Genomic DNA, 19898 nt, shown 5'->3' with positions numbered 1-19898 from the left:
AATTATATGCATATCATCTCCATACATTCATCCATGATTGTGAAGCCTCCACATGCACGTTGATGCATCAGACTGGCCATTAATGTCTCAGCAGAAGGCCTAATATGGAAAGAGTTCTGATCACATCTGCCTGAATAAACAGCTTCAAAGTTCAAACCTGAAGCAGAATCCACTTTCAAAGACATGACGTAATATTTCACATCATTTAAAGCTAGCAAACACAGCAAAAATCTCTGGAAGAACTCTGTTGATTTTTCACATACATGCATAATATATGCCTGTGGATTCACATCAATCAGTTATTTGCCCAGTTCTGTGTCAGCACAGGCCCTACCAGGAATTCCTCCATATCAATGTTGTGAAGCAGTGAAGAAATAAAGTATAGGCTGAGTGTGATGAGGGTTCCAGGTTGTACTTCGGTCAGGTGGCTGAGCTGTGCTGTGCAACTCAAATGGCCCATGACTTACCACACAAGAAGCTATTTGAAGACTGATCATCTACTGCATGTGCAACAATATTTGCTTTATGGATGGCTAGAATGAATGAGAACTTTCCATGTTTCAACGGGCGTAAGAATCAAGAGGGACAAATGCAGGGTCAAAAAATATCCCAATTAAATCTGAGCAGTTATATCATTAAGCAAGGACAGAGTAGAGCTCTGCATGAGGAAGGCTACCAATATACTGTAAATCCCTCATAGCTCCAAAAATAGAACAAATGTCTTAATTAATGGTGAGTACAAGTCCCTGCAGTAGTGATTATACACTGATTTATGGACCACAGCATAATGCAGTTGTAATTCTTTATTCATCTCTCTCCATTTTGTAACCTGAATCCACATTTCCCATCTTTTCCAGATTTGCAGACAGACAGCAGCCTACAGTCAGTGTGGTTAGAGAAAATTTGATACACACATTGAGTCTGACCCTTTACCTTAAATAAAATGTGAAGAGAAACAGGAAAGATTGGATTTTCTGTAAACTGTAAACATTCCAGGTCCCTACCCAACCATACACTACGCCTTACTGGGTCTATATGCTGTATATATAATGTTTTACAGCGTCGAACCTGTGGTCTTGCTGCCCACAGAGCAAAACAGACACTGCTGACGTGTTCATCCCTCCTATCTGGGGAGGGGTGAGGGTGCCGTGTATGAGTACTGGGCTTTTGTCCCACCACATGTCTATTGTGGCTAAACCTTTCCCCTGGGGGCAATTAGGACCTTTTAGTTTGTTGTAAGAGGACCTAAGTACGAGTGGGTTGAGCCAGGAAAAACATTTTTGAGCTAAACCAAAAACAGAAGTGCATTGAGCTCCTCTGCACTCCTGGGCTTCTGAGCATCTCTCTATTAAGAAATGTGCAGGCCTACACTGAACAGACAGGAACTGTGGCAGCTTTACAGGGGCAAAGAGGTGACAGGGTAGGGAGAGCTGGGGAGGGGGGCGTGCTTCAAATCCACCAAAGGCTAAGCCAAGAGGGCAAAAAACTCAAGACTGACAATGTTGTACGGCAAATACATGCTTGGTGAGAAATGTAGAGTAATACTTGGTTCACACAGCAGACTTTTTATGCAGATTTTTCACCCCATCTTTCCCTTCCGACATGCCACGATTATCCTGATGGCTCTTAAGATAATCTTATGAGATATCCTTGTTGTGTGTGGTGTGTTAAGAGTGATCAAGTCTGCTCAGAAAGACGTTGTGACCGCTCCGACCTCAAATCGGGGATATTAAACATGTTGCATTGTTTAGGCCCGATATCCTACCATGTGGGGTGTTCCCCGACGACAAAAGAGCACACAGCCTGCTGAATGTGACGTATAGCCAATCAGAAAGCGAGGTGACAGAAACACGGAAGGGAATTAGTCTGAACTCGCGTTTGATCTCAAAAGGGTTTGCAAGACTTCGCATCTGACATCTAAATGTTCGTGAGTGAAAACTTTCACGAGAGAAGAGCAACGGGTGGAGGTATGCAACAAGATCTGCCTTAGCATGCAGAAAGCACACATATGCATGTTGTTTAACACAACAGAGACACAGCAAATAAAAAGACATTACTGTAAGCAGAGGGGGCAACAGCTGAGGTGTTAGTCTACACATGTGAGAGATAAGCATAAAGAGTTGGTCTAAGTGCAGGATTGAAAGTCTGTGTTTGCACAAGAATAAAAATTAATGCAAAAGTATGTTTTTAGAGATGGTGACAGATAGACGCTTGGAGAAGAAAGAAAGTACACGAGCAAAAGAAAAAGCAAGGTAAGCCATCGAGTGTGCAGATTCTCTCAATGCTGCGGCCTCATCTCCCCGCAGGAGATGACATTTCCCATGGCAGCCCCGAATGGATCGCCAGTGAACAGTGGTAGAACCACGGAGCAAAAAAAACATGAGTGATGAGGAGGGGTTAAGAGAACTGAACCCATTTAAGTCACCCAAATAAGGGCTGTGCAAGCCTGTGATGGATGCTCCAGAGTTCCTGAGGGAAAGAGAGCATGGCAGTGGGAATGATGATGGGTGGGGAGTGAGCAATGGGTCCTGCGATCGCCACTTAATGAAAACAAATTGGGTTGACAAACGACACAGGCCTAATGTCCAAAAAGAAATATGTAAACTAAGTTTGAACAGTCACGAAACCACTTCAGAATAATAATCAACATTTTAAATAAATATGCTACAGAAGTAAAAAAAAAAAAATTAGATATGCCAAATATAAATTGATAAGTACATTTTCCATCAGTTTTTATATCAACAACCTTTAATTGAAGAGGCAGTCAAAACATGCTAAATGCATTTATCCTAAAGAATGACATAATTCATTATTTCGGACCTTTAGTAAAACAGAAATACACCACACTTCACCGCATACATAATAGAATAGAATAGAATAGAATAGAATAGTCTTTATTGTCATTTTCCGAGGGGTACAACAAAATTGAGGGGGCTGGGAGCCTCGAGCCGCTGCGACTTTGCGAGCCGCCATCTTGGAAGCAGATTACTGGTATCAAAGTATACCAGGATTTTGAGAAGTTATGGTTTTAAACCTGCTAAAATTTCCCCAACATAATTTTGATCATTTTAAACTCATTTAATCAGCTTCCAGAGAAATGGGAGTTTTTTTCTCTGGCTGTATGTGGCATGGAGTTAACACAGTGCTGTTGTTCCCCCACCTGTTGCTGTGCACTGCCAGTCAGTCAGCTGAAATAAGGCTATTAGACAAACTCAGCTGTTTAGAAACATTTCCAGTCGCGAATATACATGAGTGCGATCATCACTCCGATTGAGGTTCTAAGACTACAGTGAGCAAGCTAGCAGCACCATATCTGTTAAGCAGCTGACTGCATGGATTACTGGAGCTGTTAGTGAGCTTAGTATACTCCTGCTTCTCTAATACGACCAGAACAACAAAAAGGTATAACATGCACAATGGCCGCTTAAAAACTACTAATATATTTACCAGGTGCTTATTCTATATTTCTGCTTAACTTTATGTATCAAAATTAAAATGACAATATCTATATTTTATAGAGAACATGATCAATCTACTGTATATAAATAACCGGAATAATTGCTTGTATATTTTAATTCAAAACTGAAATCATAATATAAAATTTGGTTAAACCTTTTGGGTAAATACTGCGGTATTTTTACGCAGGGTTATCATAACTTGAGAATGGTCTGTGCCTACTTTACTTTAAAGTTTTTGTGTATCATACAGAATTACATGAGGCAGCACTGTAAGCACAGTTGTAGTGTGTTTGGACAGACTGAGAGATGAGCATTCTTCCAATACTAATGTGTTCCCAAAAACTGCACAACTCTGTCTTCTTACCAAAGGGTATGTGTATGTTTCCATGCATGTGCATAAATAATAGTGTGCACACACGTTCCATCAGTAAACTGTTTCAGTTTGAACTGTTACAAGTGGTGCCATTATTTAACAAAAGTCTCAGGCAAGCTTATAGAGGGCGAAGGTGCAAATCAACTAGTGCATAAGAACGACACTTAAACCCAGCTGGCCATAATAATAAGCCAAAGACAAGAAAGGTTGTTCCTCAATGGTGACATGGCTTAGGAGGTCAGACTGACCAAGGTAAAGAACAGAGGGGACATAATCATCAATGGACTCATTAGGACTGATGGCTCAGTTACCCTAAATAACATACAATAACCAGAAGGCAGTCACAAAGTTATTCTAGAAATGTATTTGTTTATCAGCTAGAAGAGGTGTTGCAAGCGATAAAAACACCATGTTGTAATATGCTTCTCTGGGCATATAATCTACAATCAAGCATTTACCTAAAGTTTAACTCATTGGGAAGACATTAAAAACAGCCTGAGTGGTTAAACACCACAATCTCCCCTGATAGGAGCCCTCACAGAGACATAAATCTGTAGTGTTTTGCTAAGCTCCTTGTTATGACTGTACTTCTATTTTGGCAGTCACAAACATGTTGCCTCTCTCTGTGCAACATCATGGGAACCATCTGAAATCTAAACTCTGCATGAAAAAGAATGCGGTGTATTCATTTGCCCAGCTTACTGTTAATGTCTGCCAAGGACAGAAGTCGGAGGCAGAAGAAGTCAACATGCAATAACTCCATTCCCCGTCCATTACTGATTTTAATTTTTGGATCCAGAATTCAGCTTTCGTAGTTTGCAAGTCTTTTAGGGTACTTTGTACATCTAGAGGCCAACATTTGTGCCTTTATTTTGAATAAACAGCTCAAGCTCAGTCAGACTAGAGGGCAACTGGGAACTATAGGGCAGCACAATATTTCGTGACCATATCGTCATCACAATGTCAGTGTGTGCAATATTAATATCACAAAGGACTGTTCAGAGTGCAATAACTGTTGGCTACTATATTCCAAGTGTCATAAACTTTTATTTTACATGGTAATGTAATATTTAGGCAGTTGGACATAGTCTCACATTGCACACAAATGATATTGGCCAAAATGCTAAAGGTCACAGAGAATAGGATGCACAGATGAGAAAGAGAGGAAAACATATAAAAAGCATTTAAAGCACCTGATAACATCATCGCAATATTCAATAATATTGCAAGATTTTCTAATATTGTGCAGACCTGCTGTGAATATCAACTTTCCACGTTTTGTCACTAAATTCTGAAATGCGTTTAGGTCTGGACTTTGACTGAGCCATTCTAGAACAGAAATATGCTTTGATCTAAAACAATCCATGCTGGAAGGTGAACACCCCCCTACTCTTAGGTCTCTGTTTCCTTCTGAGATTGCTCTTCATTTACCTCCGAGTATCTTCCGCCAACTCTGGTTCCCTGCCGATTAAAATCCCACCATCATGTTTCAATGTGATGATGGTGTGTTCAGGGCGATGTGTTGTGTTATGTGGTTGGGTTTTGGTCTCATCTGAGCATAGCATCCTCCTTCATGTTTGCGGTGTTCCTACATACGTTTTGGAAGATATTAAGGAAGATGGTAAATGCATGCCAAAAATGTTTGTTTTTTTCTTTGCAAAATATTTAGAAAATTGTTCGAAGATTTATATAGTCATGCAAAATAACTGATTATTCCTTAAGGAGCAATCTGTGTGGGGTTTTGTTTTTCTTTTTTCAGCCTTTAGGAACAGAAGGAAAACAAGCATTGACTGTGAACAGCACTGAAGCCATTAGGATGAGAGTGTATGTGCAAATGTAAGTGGGAGGCTACAGAGAAAAAGCCTGACAGCGTGATGGGACTACCTAAATATTACAGTACCCACACATCTAAAATCTAGCCTAAATACAGAGGCGCCCAGAGCTTAAGGCAGGGTGTCAGAAATTGCAACGGATGTGAAGACAAGAGAATCTGCTCCAGACAGCTGAATTAAAGCATGACCTATGGTCCCTGTTGAGTAACTATTGGGAGCTTTCAGTGTGCAGACACCATTCTGTTGGCTGTTCATCATTGCTCGGGAAGGTGGACAGTCGCCATTACACATATACACACAAACGCTCTACTTTACAATAACACAGCAGCAGCCATGACTCCACATTTGTCAGGAGGATGTTTAAAAAAAGAGTCCTCATTATTGGTCTTTATTTTGGAGATGGAGGAGAAGCGGTGCAGACCGATAGGAGAAGAATCATCTGGTTAACATCGAGTTCCTCGCCTTAAGCGACTAAATGGGACGGGATAGCAGAGGGGAAGGGGGTGGGGGGGTTGTTAGGGTCGAGCAGACGGGTACCAACTAGGAGGGAAAGCGCTGCTGATAAGCAGTAACCTGGGTCTGCTGGCCGAGGGATATTAAATCATAGTCAGTCACTCCCATGAGTTCACAAACATCAGCATTCCCATTGCTCTAAAACTCTCTTATCACACCAATCAGTTATCTGGGTGCTCCAACAAACACGTCTCCTACCATCAAAACACTTACTCCTTCACATGCAAACACACGCACACACCAAAAAATGCACCAGAAAGAAATTCATGCAGAAAGGCTCAGTCTAACAAATCTGACCTAATTTTAGCCCCAACCACATAAAATAAAGATTTCTACAAACAATTCAATGTATTCCCCCTTAACTTCAGTACATTTTCTGAGGGAATATTATGCGATAAACCAGGACAAATTAGTCAATAATTGTAAAGTTGAAGGAAAGTTATACACAGTTTTGAAATATTTTTACAAATAAAAATCTGAAAAGTGTGGGAGGAATATATGTATGCAGCCCCTTTAAGCCAATAATTTATAAAACCCCATTTGCTACAATTGGAGCTGCATGTCTTTTGAGGCATGTCTCTACCAGCTGCACAGGCTCAACCTCAGTCAGATCAGATGGAGAGCATCTATGAAGATCAATGTTCATGTCTTTCTACAAATTATGAGTTGGACAAGTGTAACATTCAAATATTTTTGGATGACCCATTCCATAGTAGCTTCGGCTTTATGCTCAGAGACATTGCTCTGCTGGAATGGTAACTTCTGGCACTCTCCTCTTTTGCAGTTTCTATCGGGGGGTTCTCCTGGATTGCCCTGCATGTAATTCCATCCATCTTCCCATCAGCTCTGACCAGTTTCCGTGGGCCCGCTGAAAAATAGCGTCCTCCTAGAATGATGCTATCACTCCGTTTCACTGGGGGGATGGTGTGTCCTCCAGAGATACAATAGGCCTCTTGGAGACTTCTCTCATCAATGTTCTTCTTGCCCAGCCTGTCAGTTTAGGTGGACAGTCATGTCTTGGCAGGTTTGAAGTTGTGCCATACTCTTTCAATTTTTGGATGAGATTTCCAAAGCATGGAATATTGTTTTGGAACCTAACCCTACTTCAATCTTCTCCACAACGTTATTCCTAAGTTATGTGGTCTTCGTGATGCTGTTTGTTAGCTGATGTTCTCAAGGAAACCCCTGAGGCCTTCACAGAATATCCGGATTAGCTGACTTCAGAAGGCTTTTGGGTGCCCTGGATTTTATTTAGGGGTTTAAAAGTAAAGGGGAATGAATTTAACAAAATAAACTATGTGTTTTCCTTACACTTCACAACGATGCACTTGATCAATAACATAAAATACAATTAAAATACATTGAAGTTTGTGGTTGCAGGAGGACAAAGTGTGGAAAACTTCCAGGGGTATAAATACTTTTGCAAGGCACTGTTCGTGTTGGTGAATTCTATACTTACTTTTGTTGCCCACCAAGAAGACAACGGGCTGGATATCAGATTCCTCATTGGCTTTCTTTACCATGTTGAACCAATCCACCAGGTTCTCAAAGCTCTGGTGGTTGGTAATGTCGTATACTAGAAGAACCCCCTGCATTGGAAAAGGAAATGATAAGATCAGCTTTTGATTTGAAAACCTTACATGAACATTGGAGAAAGAAGAAGTGAAAAAAAATAGACATGTTTTGTTTAACTTCATCTCACTCAGATTAATGATGAGTATCAAATAAAAATGGAAACAGTAGGTGGCACTGCTTCTCTTTTTACAATAAAGGACAAATACGCATTGATGGGGAAACACTCACAGAGTTTGGATAGGATTGCAGGCATTCATGTGGATCTCTTTCAAAAGGAAAATATAACTTTAAAATCTGTCATCCATAATTCAGATTCACTCAGGTCAACTCAGGTTATCTACTCTGGGCTAATGAATGTAGGCTCTCTGCTTAGAGACAGTTTTCTCCACCCTCAGTAATCCAGAAGAGTGTGATAGAGTCAGGCAACAATGCCAGACTCTTGTTTGAGCGAACAGTCAGGTCTGGAGGAGCTGTTTACATAAATAATAAAATAAATCAAAAAGTAAACAGACAGAAAACCTGCAGATTTCAATCAAGACTAATAACACTGATGTAGCTCAGACGTCGGTATCAGTACTAGAACTTTTGCTTTTCTTAGAGGACTGGAAAGGGGCAAGAGCAGAAGAAAACAACTCTCCTTTTACAGCATGATGCAACATGACTGAAAAGCTTTTTGTTGCTTTTTGTTCAACCGGCACTCACTGTCAAAACACGCAGTGTTGGTGACGACAGCTTAGACCTTCAACAATTATTCAGAGCCTTTCTGAGCACCCATGATTGATTACAGGACATTCAGTGCCAAACAATAGGTGTTAAGTTTTTATGCAACACTGATGAGAAAACTTAAGGTAAGCAAAGTGAGGTAAATTGGGAAAGATGTAGGATAAAACTTAGCAAAGAGAGAGAATACATGACTTATGATCACATTTTTAGTATGCTTTTAGTATGCTGCCACTTTAAGGCAGGAAGAACCATTTTTTTGCTGTCCTCTATTGAGATGAAAAAGTCCCACATTACTATAGATGGTACACCAGAACAAAATCTGCACATTTAGAGTTTTAGGGCCCCTCGAACAATAGGCCCTTATTTTTAACAGCACAGCTACCCGTGCAACCTCATCCTACCACCTAATGCTACAGATTGCTGTCACTTTAATAAACGTAATTATGGATGTGTTTTCAATGGATATAGCACCTTGCAAAAGTATTCATACCCCTGGAACTGTCAACCAGAACTCAATAAGAAAATAGTCTACCTATCCGTGGGTAATTTGAGCTCAGTAGAAATCCAGCTCATCTGTAACTTCCTCACAGATTTGTTAGAGAACATTAGCAAACAGCATAAAGCTATGGAAAAATCTGAAGCAGGGTAGGCTTTAAAATAATTTTCCAGGTTTTGACAATCCCACAAAGCACTGTTAAATCTATCTGAAAATGAAAAGACTACACACAATTGCAAACCTACCAAAACATTGCTGTCCACCTAAACTGACAGGCTGGGTGAGCATTAATCAGAGAAGCTGACAAGAGGCCAATGGTATCTTTGGAGGATCTGCAGAGATCCACAGCCAAATGCACTTGACAAACGTGGCTTTATTGAAGAAAGCTATCTATAAGAACTCTCAAATAAAGCCATGTAGGGGAGAAGGCACAAGTGTGCCAGAAGGTGCTTTGGTCAGATAAGATCAAAATGAAATGTTCTGGCTTACATGCAAAATGCTCTGTGTGGCAAACAACTAACACCGTGCTTTACCCTGAACGCACCATACACATGGTGACCCATAGTGGTAGCAGTATCATGCTGTGGGGATGCTTTTTTTAATTTAGCAGTGACAGAAAATCAGCTCAGAGTTGATAGGTAAAGAGATGGACCTAAATCTGGGACCATCTTGGAAGAAAGCCTGAGAGTGTCACCTACCAGCAGGACAACAACCCTGAACATACAGCCAGAGCTACAATGTAGAGCGGCTCAGCCAAGATCTAAATCCAGCTCTCCATGCAAAGAAGTCTGTAGATGTGCAAAGCTTGCAATGGCACTTGGAATGACACTAAATATATTCAAGAGCTATAAATCCTTTTGCATTGCACTTCATATAAAAGCTGAAATAACTCAGATATTTTACACAGGAGCAGCGGGACAACAACAATATAGAATTCCAAAAATATTCCAAAATGTTTCAGGTCAAATAACCTTTTATTCGGTTTGACATAAATATTACTTAAGTAGAAATGTAATGGATTGTAATTGCCTTTGAGCGTCTATGACCATAGTAAATTTAAATTGTTAAATATTATTTAGCAATACAGCCGAGATGTGACTAACTTTCTGCTGCAGAGGCTTAGAGCACTGGGAACTAGGACCTTATGATTTCTTTGATTTGTGCATTCAAAGATAGATTTCTTTTGGCTTCCTATGGTTAAACAAACTACTAAAAGCAAAGACGCATACCATACTCGGCCTGGAAGCAGGATAAAAATTTGCAACAGAAGATGAGAGTGAACTTGTGTGCATCCTTACATGAGCTCCGTATACATATTTATCCAGCATTTTCCCCCCTAATGTTTGGCCTCCAATGTCCCACACCTGCAGGGTCACATTCAAGTTGCCTGGAGTGGAGATATGAGACAACAATACGTAGAATATTAAAATGAATTACATTTACATGACAATAAATATGTATTACAGATGCACCATTAAATTGTCCAAAGAATCAGAATCAGCAGATCAAATAAAGAGAAATCTGAAATTGTTTTTTCTGCTCATGACATGTCCCACCAGTATGTACACCTTGATGCACTTTTTTGAGTTTTTTAAAAGTAAGATAAATGTTAGGGACATATGTTTTGATGCATGCAATCTTGTAATTCCTTCATTTTCTGTTTGATTCAAAAGTTCTACCTCTATCAACCTGCAGCACACTGTTTCTCTTATGTTATTATCCTAAGAATACAAAGTTGTGTTGTTTCTGCTCAAAGGGGTCTGCAGGACCGAAGTTGTATCAATATTTGATATAAAAAGACATACGATTCAGAGTTCCTGGTTTTTATTAATGCTCTGTCAGCTAAAAAATTAAATAAAAAAACAAAAAGGACAAAACGTGATATCCCAGTCATTTTAGGATTTCTTTCCAGGATTTTCTTTCAATAAACATCATATTCCTGTGGAAATAATGGATCAACTCTAGCCACAGCCTGTATTTTGCCTCACAGATTTTTTTATTCTTAGTATATTAAAAATGTTTATACACAAAATGATAAAGTGGTAATTAATCTTTCAAGCTAAGGGCTCTTAAACCGATGAGAGATGAGGGGGGATAGATATGTCCGCTTACACCCTAGTTTTAAAAGTCTCAATACACCAGCTGTCAGAAAATGACTTTCTATTTGCCTGGGAAACGTTGTTTGCATTTTGCCATCTCCTGCCAAGTAGGTAAAGCGAGGAGAATTATGTGCAGTTAAGGAAAATAGCAATAATTAAATGCCCTTTAAAAAAATGGAAGAGTGTTCTGCTTATGCTTGTGGAAAGAGAAAAGAAGAGTTGAATGATGGGAAGTGAGAGAAAGACCAAAAACCAAATAAATATTTTCTTTCTTTGGAAAATGAAAAGGGGTTAAAAAGGATGAGGGCGGGCTGGACAGTGAAGAGTTTATGTTTGAGCGATGAAGGCATCGGCTGGCCTGCAGCTCCGATGGGGATCAGAGCGTGCGCTGTGGACACGGCTGGACGACTCGACCCCTTCAACAATCTTCTTATTAAAAAAAAAAAAAAACAGGAAGCGTTGAAGTTCACATTCACTACATCTAGACTATACACTGTCAATGTCAAGTTCCACCGGGGAACAAATTGAATTATGGCTTCTTGGTGTTATAAAGAGCCATCCCCACCCACCCAGCATGCTCAGACACTACCTTTATTTGTGTTTTAAAAAAGGTTAATGCTGACTCAACAGAGCTGGTATATTTCTGCAGGAAAATGTACAACAAGGACATACTGCTAGTTGATGCATTTATAGACCAAGAATGGTGGGATTTCTTAGTTTTAGAGCATTTAAAAAGGTAAGAAAAACCAGATGTTAACCTATTTGACCTACAGATGACTCTTCTGGAGCCGATCAAGGGAAAAATACAAAATTCTGACCTCTAGCTAAATGATTGGTGCATCTCTATTTAAAACTGATATTACCATCAAATAGACAGCATGTTGCTAATATCACTATTCTTAGCAGGATTTGATGTTGATGCAGAGAAACAGACTCAATAGGTCTGACGGAGTTTATCAAGTAGATGTTGGCTCCCGTCATTCCCCTCCACTGCTTTTATCTCACTGTTTTGGCAGGGACATCTGGAAGAGGTATTGTTATAAAAAGCACACACAGAGGAGGTTGTGTGCCAGTCGGCCTCGCCTCACCTCTGCCTGCGTTGGAAAATGTATATTAAGTTTGACAAGCTGGGCCTTCATGGGGAGAGGGGCCAGAGCTGACTATATGCTACTCTTCCCCCTGCTGCAAAAGGCCCTTACAGCCCCACAGAGACCCGCACAACCTCTCCCATCTAAGGGCATGCGGGGGTCCTAACGAAGTTTGGGACCACCCAACTTGAGGAGCTACCCTCCTCTTCATCAGCTCATCAACACCCAATTCCCCAAAAAATGGGCCATTTAACAACTAGGATGTTGAATCCAGCTTTGTTGCCGCCCCAGTGTTACAGACATGTGAAATCTATATTTAAACAGAGCCAACAGTTTAATGCTGCAAAGATCACTGGGTTTTTGAACAGAGGAAAAAACTGTGAAAAGAGAGTAGAGGTCGTACAATTAACAGCGTTTGTTCAGATTCATGTTAAGGAGCTTATCCCAGCCTGCACTTATAGTTGGCTATGTTCAACCAGACTCCACCGCAGCATTTTTGGGGGTTTGGTTCTCCTAAGCCCCGTGAGCTGAAACGGACACAAAATCAAAACAGAATCCCTCAGCCAACTCACGAATCAGCATGAATTTTACTTTTAGCACTTAATTTGCCTTTGCTTAATGTTTTTTTTATTAGTAATGAAAGAACGGAGCCACTTCCCAGATTTCTGGATCTTAGGCTTTGGCCAAGGATGAAAAAAGCCAATTAAAAATCCTCATTTTAGAAAGAGGGGAGTTAAAATAGGGTGCTATCATTCCAATGTAGTAGAAGGCCATAAAGATTTAGTTTTTAGATCTGAGGATAATATAGTGCCTCTATTTTAGTGGGTAATACAGAAACAAATAGCAAATAGTTTTTCGAGGTATAGATTTTTAATATATGTTACTGAATTTACTCTTCACTGTGTGCCCATAATTATGAGCATGGCCTGTTACTTTGGGCTTAAATCTGACCTCTGGGCTTTTGGAGCTCAAACAAATTGTGCCGTTTGCTTAAGGGGAAAGCTTTCAGAGTGAATAACCCTGAGAAGTGGCAGACCCTCGACAATGAGGAGCTAGCAGAAAAGTCACATTCAGCTCCCACATTAACGTCTATGAAAAACTCGGTCTGGAAATGAAAGAACGAGAAGAAATAAGTGACAGAGACCGATGGGGAACAACAGGCATCTTTGTGTCAAAGACATTTCTATTAAATTTCAGGTTGTGTAAAGTAAATATAAAATCTACGGTCTTCTACCAGTTAGGTCGGCTGGTCTAATTCTGAAAATACATATTCTCTGTGTTCAGCTGAACTCAAAGGTCTGCAGTTGTGCAACACATGTCTGTCCAGTGTCTCAAAATGAGAAGCGCTCCCTCAAGATTATAAAGGTGTCTCACCTGGAAGGCTTATTCTCTTCAGGAAGAAATCCAGGCCGATGGTTTGTTTGTACTGCTTCCCGAAGGCCTCCTGTGCAAATCTGGTGGCGAGTGATGTCTGAAACAGAAAGACAAAAGGACAGACTTTGAGAATTAGTGCCAGACATCGCTCGAGTTATCAAAAGAACTAAAAATATGCCATTCCAAATGATTTAAGGATAGAGGAGAAGCCTTTATTCATGAAAGTTATTTATTTTATTTAATGTCTATACATCAAAGTGTGGCACAGCGGGAAATGGGCCATGTGGTGAAACCCTTTCCACTCAAAATAAACATAATATTAAAGAACTTCCTGAGAAGGTGATATTTTGTCCCACTGACAAAACACCAGGATGGGTTTTCTAAATTATTGCATTTTAAAATATCCCCAGAATACAAGAACACTATACTTCTTTTCTAGGAAACCATGCAGCCATAATTAATTAGAAATGTAACCTTGACGATTGTGCTGTAAGACATAAGTTTCATCATTCGAATCCGTCAAAAAAATCTGATTGACTAAAAGGGTCGCTGACGTAATTGTCTGCCTCCTCAACTATGGGAGTGACAGTGCAAATCACAGTAAATTATAAAAACAGGTGTCAGCAAATGTGTTACGTCTCTAGAATGAAGACCTAATAATTGCTCCAAATTATTAAACTTCCATCACTGTCATTGTCGTATTTGAGCAGGGGGAAAAAACAGCATATTAGAGGCTCTCCTGAAATCCGTGGGAATCCATAGTGCAGTCGGTACATGCCAACTGTAATTCATTTTGATGGATGAGCTTAAGAAAAAAACTGAGGTAAATGTCTATTAGCTATCTTTAGAGCAGCATGCTTACGTAAACACAACAGAGAAGTGAAGCAGTGGGATTCCCTCAGTGTTCATGAGTGTCAGTAACTGAATCTGAATGTGATGTCTGACAATCACTGCTGGTTAAAGGATTTAAAACTAGATTCTTTCTTTTAGTTCACTAAGCTTTTGGCTAAGCCCGTGTCCTTTTCTGCTCAAAGGGTTTAGGGTTAGTCTAATGGTCTTGCAAATATGGCAGGATGTCTTTCAAATTAATCAAGTAAAAGACAGTGTAACATAATGTAAATAGGATAAGCTCTTAGAATGGCTTACTGAAGTCCTTTAGATAAATACAAATGTGCTTGGTTTTCCAAACCTGCACATTTGTCTCTTCAGTTGAAATTAGAGAAGCATCAATCAATCGACCAGAGACCAAAACTTACCTTAATGGCCTTAAATAAGAAATTCCTTTTATGAAATGCATAAAATACTGGTGGTGTAGGGGTTAAGCACACAACCATGTGGAGAGGCTATAGTCCTCGGTGCGGTTGTCCTGGGTTCGAGTCCCGGGACAGCCGCCTTGGCCAAACGCCTCCCCCTCTCGTTGCCCCTCTTTCCTGTCTACCTACTATCAAAAAAATGAAAAATGCAGGCCTCTAGTACCGTAAAAAATAAAAATCTATTGTATATGTAACAGTCATAAAATAAGAGGGAATCAGCAGGTCAAGACAACAAGAAAACTGAAATTTGGTATCAGCCAGTAAAGGCCAGATCAGTTGAAGTTTAAAGGTTTAGTCCACACTGACTTTTTACATGCAACATTCCCTTTAAAACGATAGTAAAATAGTCATTTACAGATTTCTTAAAACATTTGCTATGAGCATGTCGCAGTCTCAAGTCTAAAGAAGAAATTACCAGGGGTGACTAACGTAACAAGGAGAAAATCAGCCGCTTAAGTAGCTCAAACAATCACTGACAAAGTAAGACTAACAAGCCCGGACTGCAGAAATCTTTTCCACATGCTCATGTTGGGCCTGTTGGCCATTTCTCTTGGCATTGCAGTAGCTCGCCTCTCCTCCTTCAACACAGTTCCTTTTCTCTACAGTACAATTGGAACTAACCAGCGAATGCAATAGCTGCGTAATTCTGACACTCCGATAGAGAACAGCACAGGATCATCAATGATGCCGGGAAACTGGGGACAGAAACTTGGGAGAGGGGGAAAAAAGTTATGGAACTTTAAAAACAATTACGGAATTCAACAAAACTGTCTTATTTTTATCTTAAAAAACCACAACAGAGAGAACTGTTGTCTAAGAGCTTACCTATCCATTAATGTATAGACTCTGTACCGAAAGCTCCTTTTTGTCCTATGGGTCACAGAGCAGCAAATACTGAGGAAAAACTGAGAGGCTTGTAACTTAGGTTGAAAAATAGACCAGTGTGTAAGTTCAGCCCAGCGTCTTAAGAGTCTGGCTAAATGTGAGACTCCATATTTTAAAAACATCTCACTAAGGTGCACAAGTCTCCCCACATCTCCCTGTATTCTGAATGGACAACAAACCGCAAGCTAAAATACCACTGAAAACGCTGTCCAAGAAAAACCGATCCAATTGCAATTTGCTCAGCAAATTGACATTAATAAGGGGGGAAACGGCATTCAAGATGTCAGTCAGGGGTCCCTAGTCAAAATGGGGGACAGGGCTGCTGTTTTCTGTCCAAAACAGACAAGCAGGTAAGTCACTGAGACAGAGACGAGTTGACACCTGGGAGCAGTGTGAGCAGGGTTATTAATGTAGCGTATCTACAAGGAGATGTATGTGTGTGTGTGTGTGTGTGTGTGTGTCCCACTGAACGTAGCGCCTCCCAAAAGAAAATGTCGACTTTCTGGAATGAGAACACTCATTTTTCTCTTCATGTCACACCATTACGGCTGTATTCATTTTCTATCTCCCAAAGGAAGAAGAGATTAGTTACAAAAGGGGCTGCGTGTCTAAAAAAGCACCTGACAAGCCTGACTTAAAATCACATTCAGTCTGGGATTCAATAAGCAGTGAAGAAGAAATGTGTCTGAATTGTCATGGCAACCCCCTCGCTTTACTGCAAACGATTGTTTAATGTAACTAGTAAAAAAAATTCCCTGTTAATGTAGGCTTGCCCATTTTTCCCCAACACTTAAAAATAACTCAGTGTAGCTGTTGTAAAACTAAACAGGACATAACGACGGTATTACAGGTTGTATAGGTTTAGAAAAGAAAAGCTATCTAGGTGTGTGGCGTAACAGTAGCGTGCGCCATGCAGGCTCGACCCAGCTCCCCCAGGTTCGAGCCCTGACCCTGGAAACCTGTGCTGCATGTCTTCCCCCTCTCTCCAACCCATGTCCTGTCTGCCTACTTGCCTGCAAAATAACAACAGTTAAGGCCACTAGTGCCGCAAAAATAATCGTAAAAAAAAAAAAAAAAAAAGGCAATTAAAGCTGTCTTAAAAAAAAAGAAAAAGCCATAAATGTTAACAGCTCGGACACCCAAGATGGAAATGTATAAGTCTCTAACAATTCTTATTCAGAATTATGGAAAACAAAGTTATTTCCTCACAAGTATTGAAGCAACAAAAATGTTCTTAAATGAGGCCTCTCCCTAGAGCCATATGCATATGGGGTTTGCAAATGCATTTGCCAGGAGATCCGCTGACAAAAAAAACAACCACCAGTTGCTAGAGCTAGGCTAAGCAAACTGAGGCCTTTATCAACTGTCCTACAGCTTGTAGTACCGTACAATGTAATATATTTACTCAAAAACGTTTGCTAAAACATATCACTTTTGACATACATCTATGAATGACAAGTCAAACATAGTTTTGTTTTTGTAATCAAGCCCAAAAAAGGCATTTTCTAACAGTTAATACAGGCAAGTAAGAGTTTCTTTACGGCTGCACAACAGGAGCTCATTTATTATCCTCTAGTGTACATACAATATGGCTTAAGGGCTGGACAAACTTAAGAGGTTTAGAGCAACAGATCTGCATCAGGTTTAATTGCATAAAATGCACATTTTGCATAGCTGTTGCCACACTTTGTCCATTCAGTTTAATTTTCCTGCATTTTGAAATGTTTTATTGGTCCTCTATAAGATATGTTTGGGTTGACGTCAAAATATTTAGAAACTAAAATGTAACTATTTGTAGAAGAAGTATGGGCAATGATAAAATGTTATTTATAATTACTCTTTTCTTAAATATAACATTTCTGTCAGCCATTTCAAGAAAATAAATTGCTTTATATTTGCTATATATATATATATATATACACACACACATATATATATATATATATAGAGAGAGATAGAGATAGAGATAGAGATAGAGATAGAGATAGATAGATAGATAGATAGATAGATAGATAGATAGATAGATAGATAGATAGATAGATAGATAGATAGATAGATAGATAGATAGATAGATAGATAGATAGATAGATAGATAGATAGATAGATAAAATACAAACAAGATTTATTGCCGACCTATTACATTTCTACCTTTCTATGTTATCTAACACTGCTAACTATACTGACATCATCTGAGCTGTTAACCTGTTTCTAAGATTTTTCATCCAAAAATATTTTTTAAGTGCATCACAATACTGATCAACCTGTTCAGAAACAGAAATTATATAAAAACACCTTTAATGAGAGTTCGAGCTTTTCATAAAATGCATATGATATTTTTACCAGTTCAATAGAAACTAAAGCTCTCTATTTACCAAAGCTTCTCTAGAGTGGAAGTAGTTCAACTGCTGAAATTGTGTACCAAGTCAGCTGCCATCAAGAGCTGCAATGACAAAGCTCCACAGTTTTGTTCTAATTCTTTATTTATAAAACAAAAATGACACATTAATCAGCAGGAGAGTTTCTGTGCCAGATTAAGCCACACAAGCTAATTTTCATCTGCAACGGTCGCAGAAAGGGTAAACAATAAACTGTACAACAAAAAACTGTAAGGCATCATTATCCTAAACTCTGCAGGTAAAGTTTCAAAGTATGCTGACCTAATATTTTATCACAATATTTTGTGATATTTATTGCAGGCAATAAAAAGTAATTCAAAGATTTCCTAGTCAATATGGCTATAAATCTTTTCTGCATGCAGTCAGAGGCACACAAGACTACTGCTAAAAATATATATATATAATCTTAACAATAACAGTTTAAGTCAGTTGTGCAACTTCGCTGTTACACAGTGAACAGTATTTATTCATATTTTTAAGGTTAAATAAAGCTTTTATTATTGATCTCATGGGACCGACATGATAATTGCCCGTTAACTTATCAAAGGGAACCTTCTTTCACCTTTTTTGTTTTCAGCTTGTTTATGATGCTGTCCTGTAAATTACTTAAGATATTTTTATACACAACATTAATGCTGTTGAATGTCATGATGACAATACGCCTTGCAATACGTAAACTAATAAAAGGTGTAAATGTCTGTGTGCTTTGGATACACTGCAAACAAATGACAGATTGAGTAGATTATGTTGATAAGTGGAAAAAAATATTCAGTTTCAATCCGAACTAAATTTTAAGGCTGTTTTTCTCCCAGTTAAAACAACATAGTTGCATGGAAGTAGTTTCAATGACAAGCAAATGATCTTCGAACATTAGTTGTATACAGAACATGAATACATGGCATATAAACAATAACTTTCTGTTAAAGAAGCACTGATTTAGCTTTTACTGTCCAAGACTGATTTGGGGTTTTCTTTGAGGTATGATTGGCGAAACACTGGTCAGAATCAATCAAGAGAAAACGAGAAGATTTTGATTACTGTCTAGTGTCTGTTGCAGCCCAAACCGTTAGTTGCAATATTGATATTACACACAACAGTAAATTTGAGAGGTAATAGAATAGAACAGAATAGAATAATAGACGTTACTTTGAATCTTGAATTTTCCGACCGATTTAAAGAAATGCATGAGTAGATTGAGAATTACTTATTAAGTTAGCTATAACAAAACATGTTGCATTTATTTTAACATGAATAAAAAAAAAAAACATGGATGTTTTGAATGTTACTCATTTTAAATATGCCCAGCCTTATTAAAACGTTTTATCAAACAGGACTGGAAGTGGCAATGAAAGAGGACACCACGACGTTTGGACCAATGGTGTAGTCAGTCCAAGACTTAAATAGTTTAGTTGCAATTTTAAAGAATCCCAAATGACATCTAAACACCAATAATCATTGTATACCTGCATAAATCTTCTTTGTATATATATGTTTGTCTTTAAAATTTATTAAACACTATGCAATTAACAACACTTTGCCTATGCTCTTACCAAAGCGCAGGGAAAAAAAGCTCTCAAAAATTACCTGATATTTGTACATTTTTATCTGAACTTGGATGCCGTTAGCTTTGCCGTTTTAGCCAGTTAAGCTAGGTTAGCGTCGGTCGCCATGGTGACCAGACGAGGACTGTGCAGCGTCAGCAGGAGCACGAACTGGATCCTAATTAAAACGTTAAGTGGTCGGTAGAAGACGATTTGTCGGAGTGAAAATAAA

General features: G+C 39.1%; 1 protein-coding gene across 4 annotated transcripts in view; it reads right to left on the bottom strand.

The window, feature by feature from the left end:
• rab28 (RAB28, member RAS oncogene family) overlaps positions 1-19898 on the bottom strand; it is a 40899-nt gene that overhangs the window by 20484 nt on the left and 517 nt on the right. For 3 of the 4 annotated variants that reach the window (XM_047353843.1, XM_047353844.1, XM_047353845.1), the window contains 3 exons: positions 13532-13628; positions 10269-10357; positions 7636-7765 (listed from right to left, as the gene is read on the bottom strand). In XM_047353843.1, coding sequence (XP_047209799.1) covers positions 7636-7765; positions 10269-10357; positions 13532-13628 — 316 coding nt within the window. Of the gene's footprint in view, positions 1-7635; positions 7766-10268; positions 10358-13531; positions 13629-19709; positions 19852-19898 lie in introns of those variants that run through there. The other variant, XM_047353846.1, reaches the window with a different exon arrangement.

The sequence above is a fragment of the Girardinichthys multiradiatus genome, chromosome 23, assembly GCF_021462225.1.
Source record: "Girardinichthys multiradiatus isolate DD_20200921_A chromosome 23, DD_fGirMul_XY1, whole genome shotgun sequence".
Classification (NCBI taxonomy): domain Eukaryota; kingdom Metazoa; phylum Chordata; class Actinopteri; order Cyprinodontiformes; family Goodeidae; genus Girardinichthys; species Girardinichthys multiradiatus.
The sequence above is the reverse complement of the archived record's forward strand: the minus strand, read 5'-3'. Positions and strand labels throughout refer to the sequence as shown.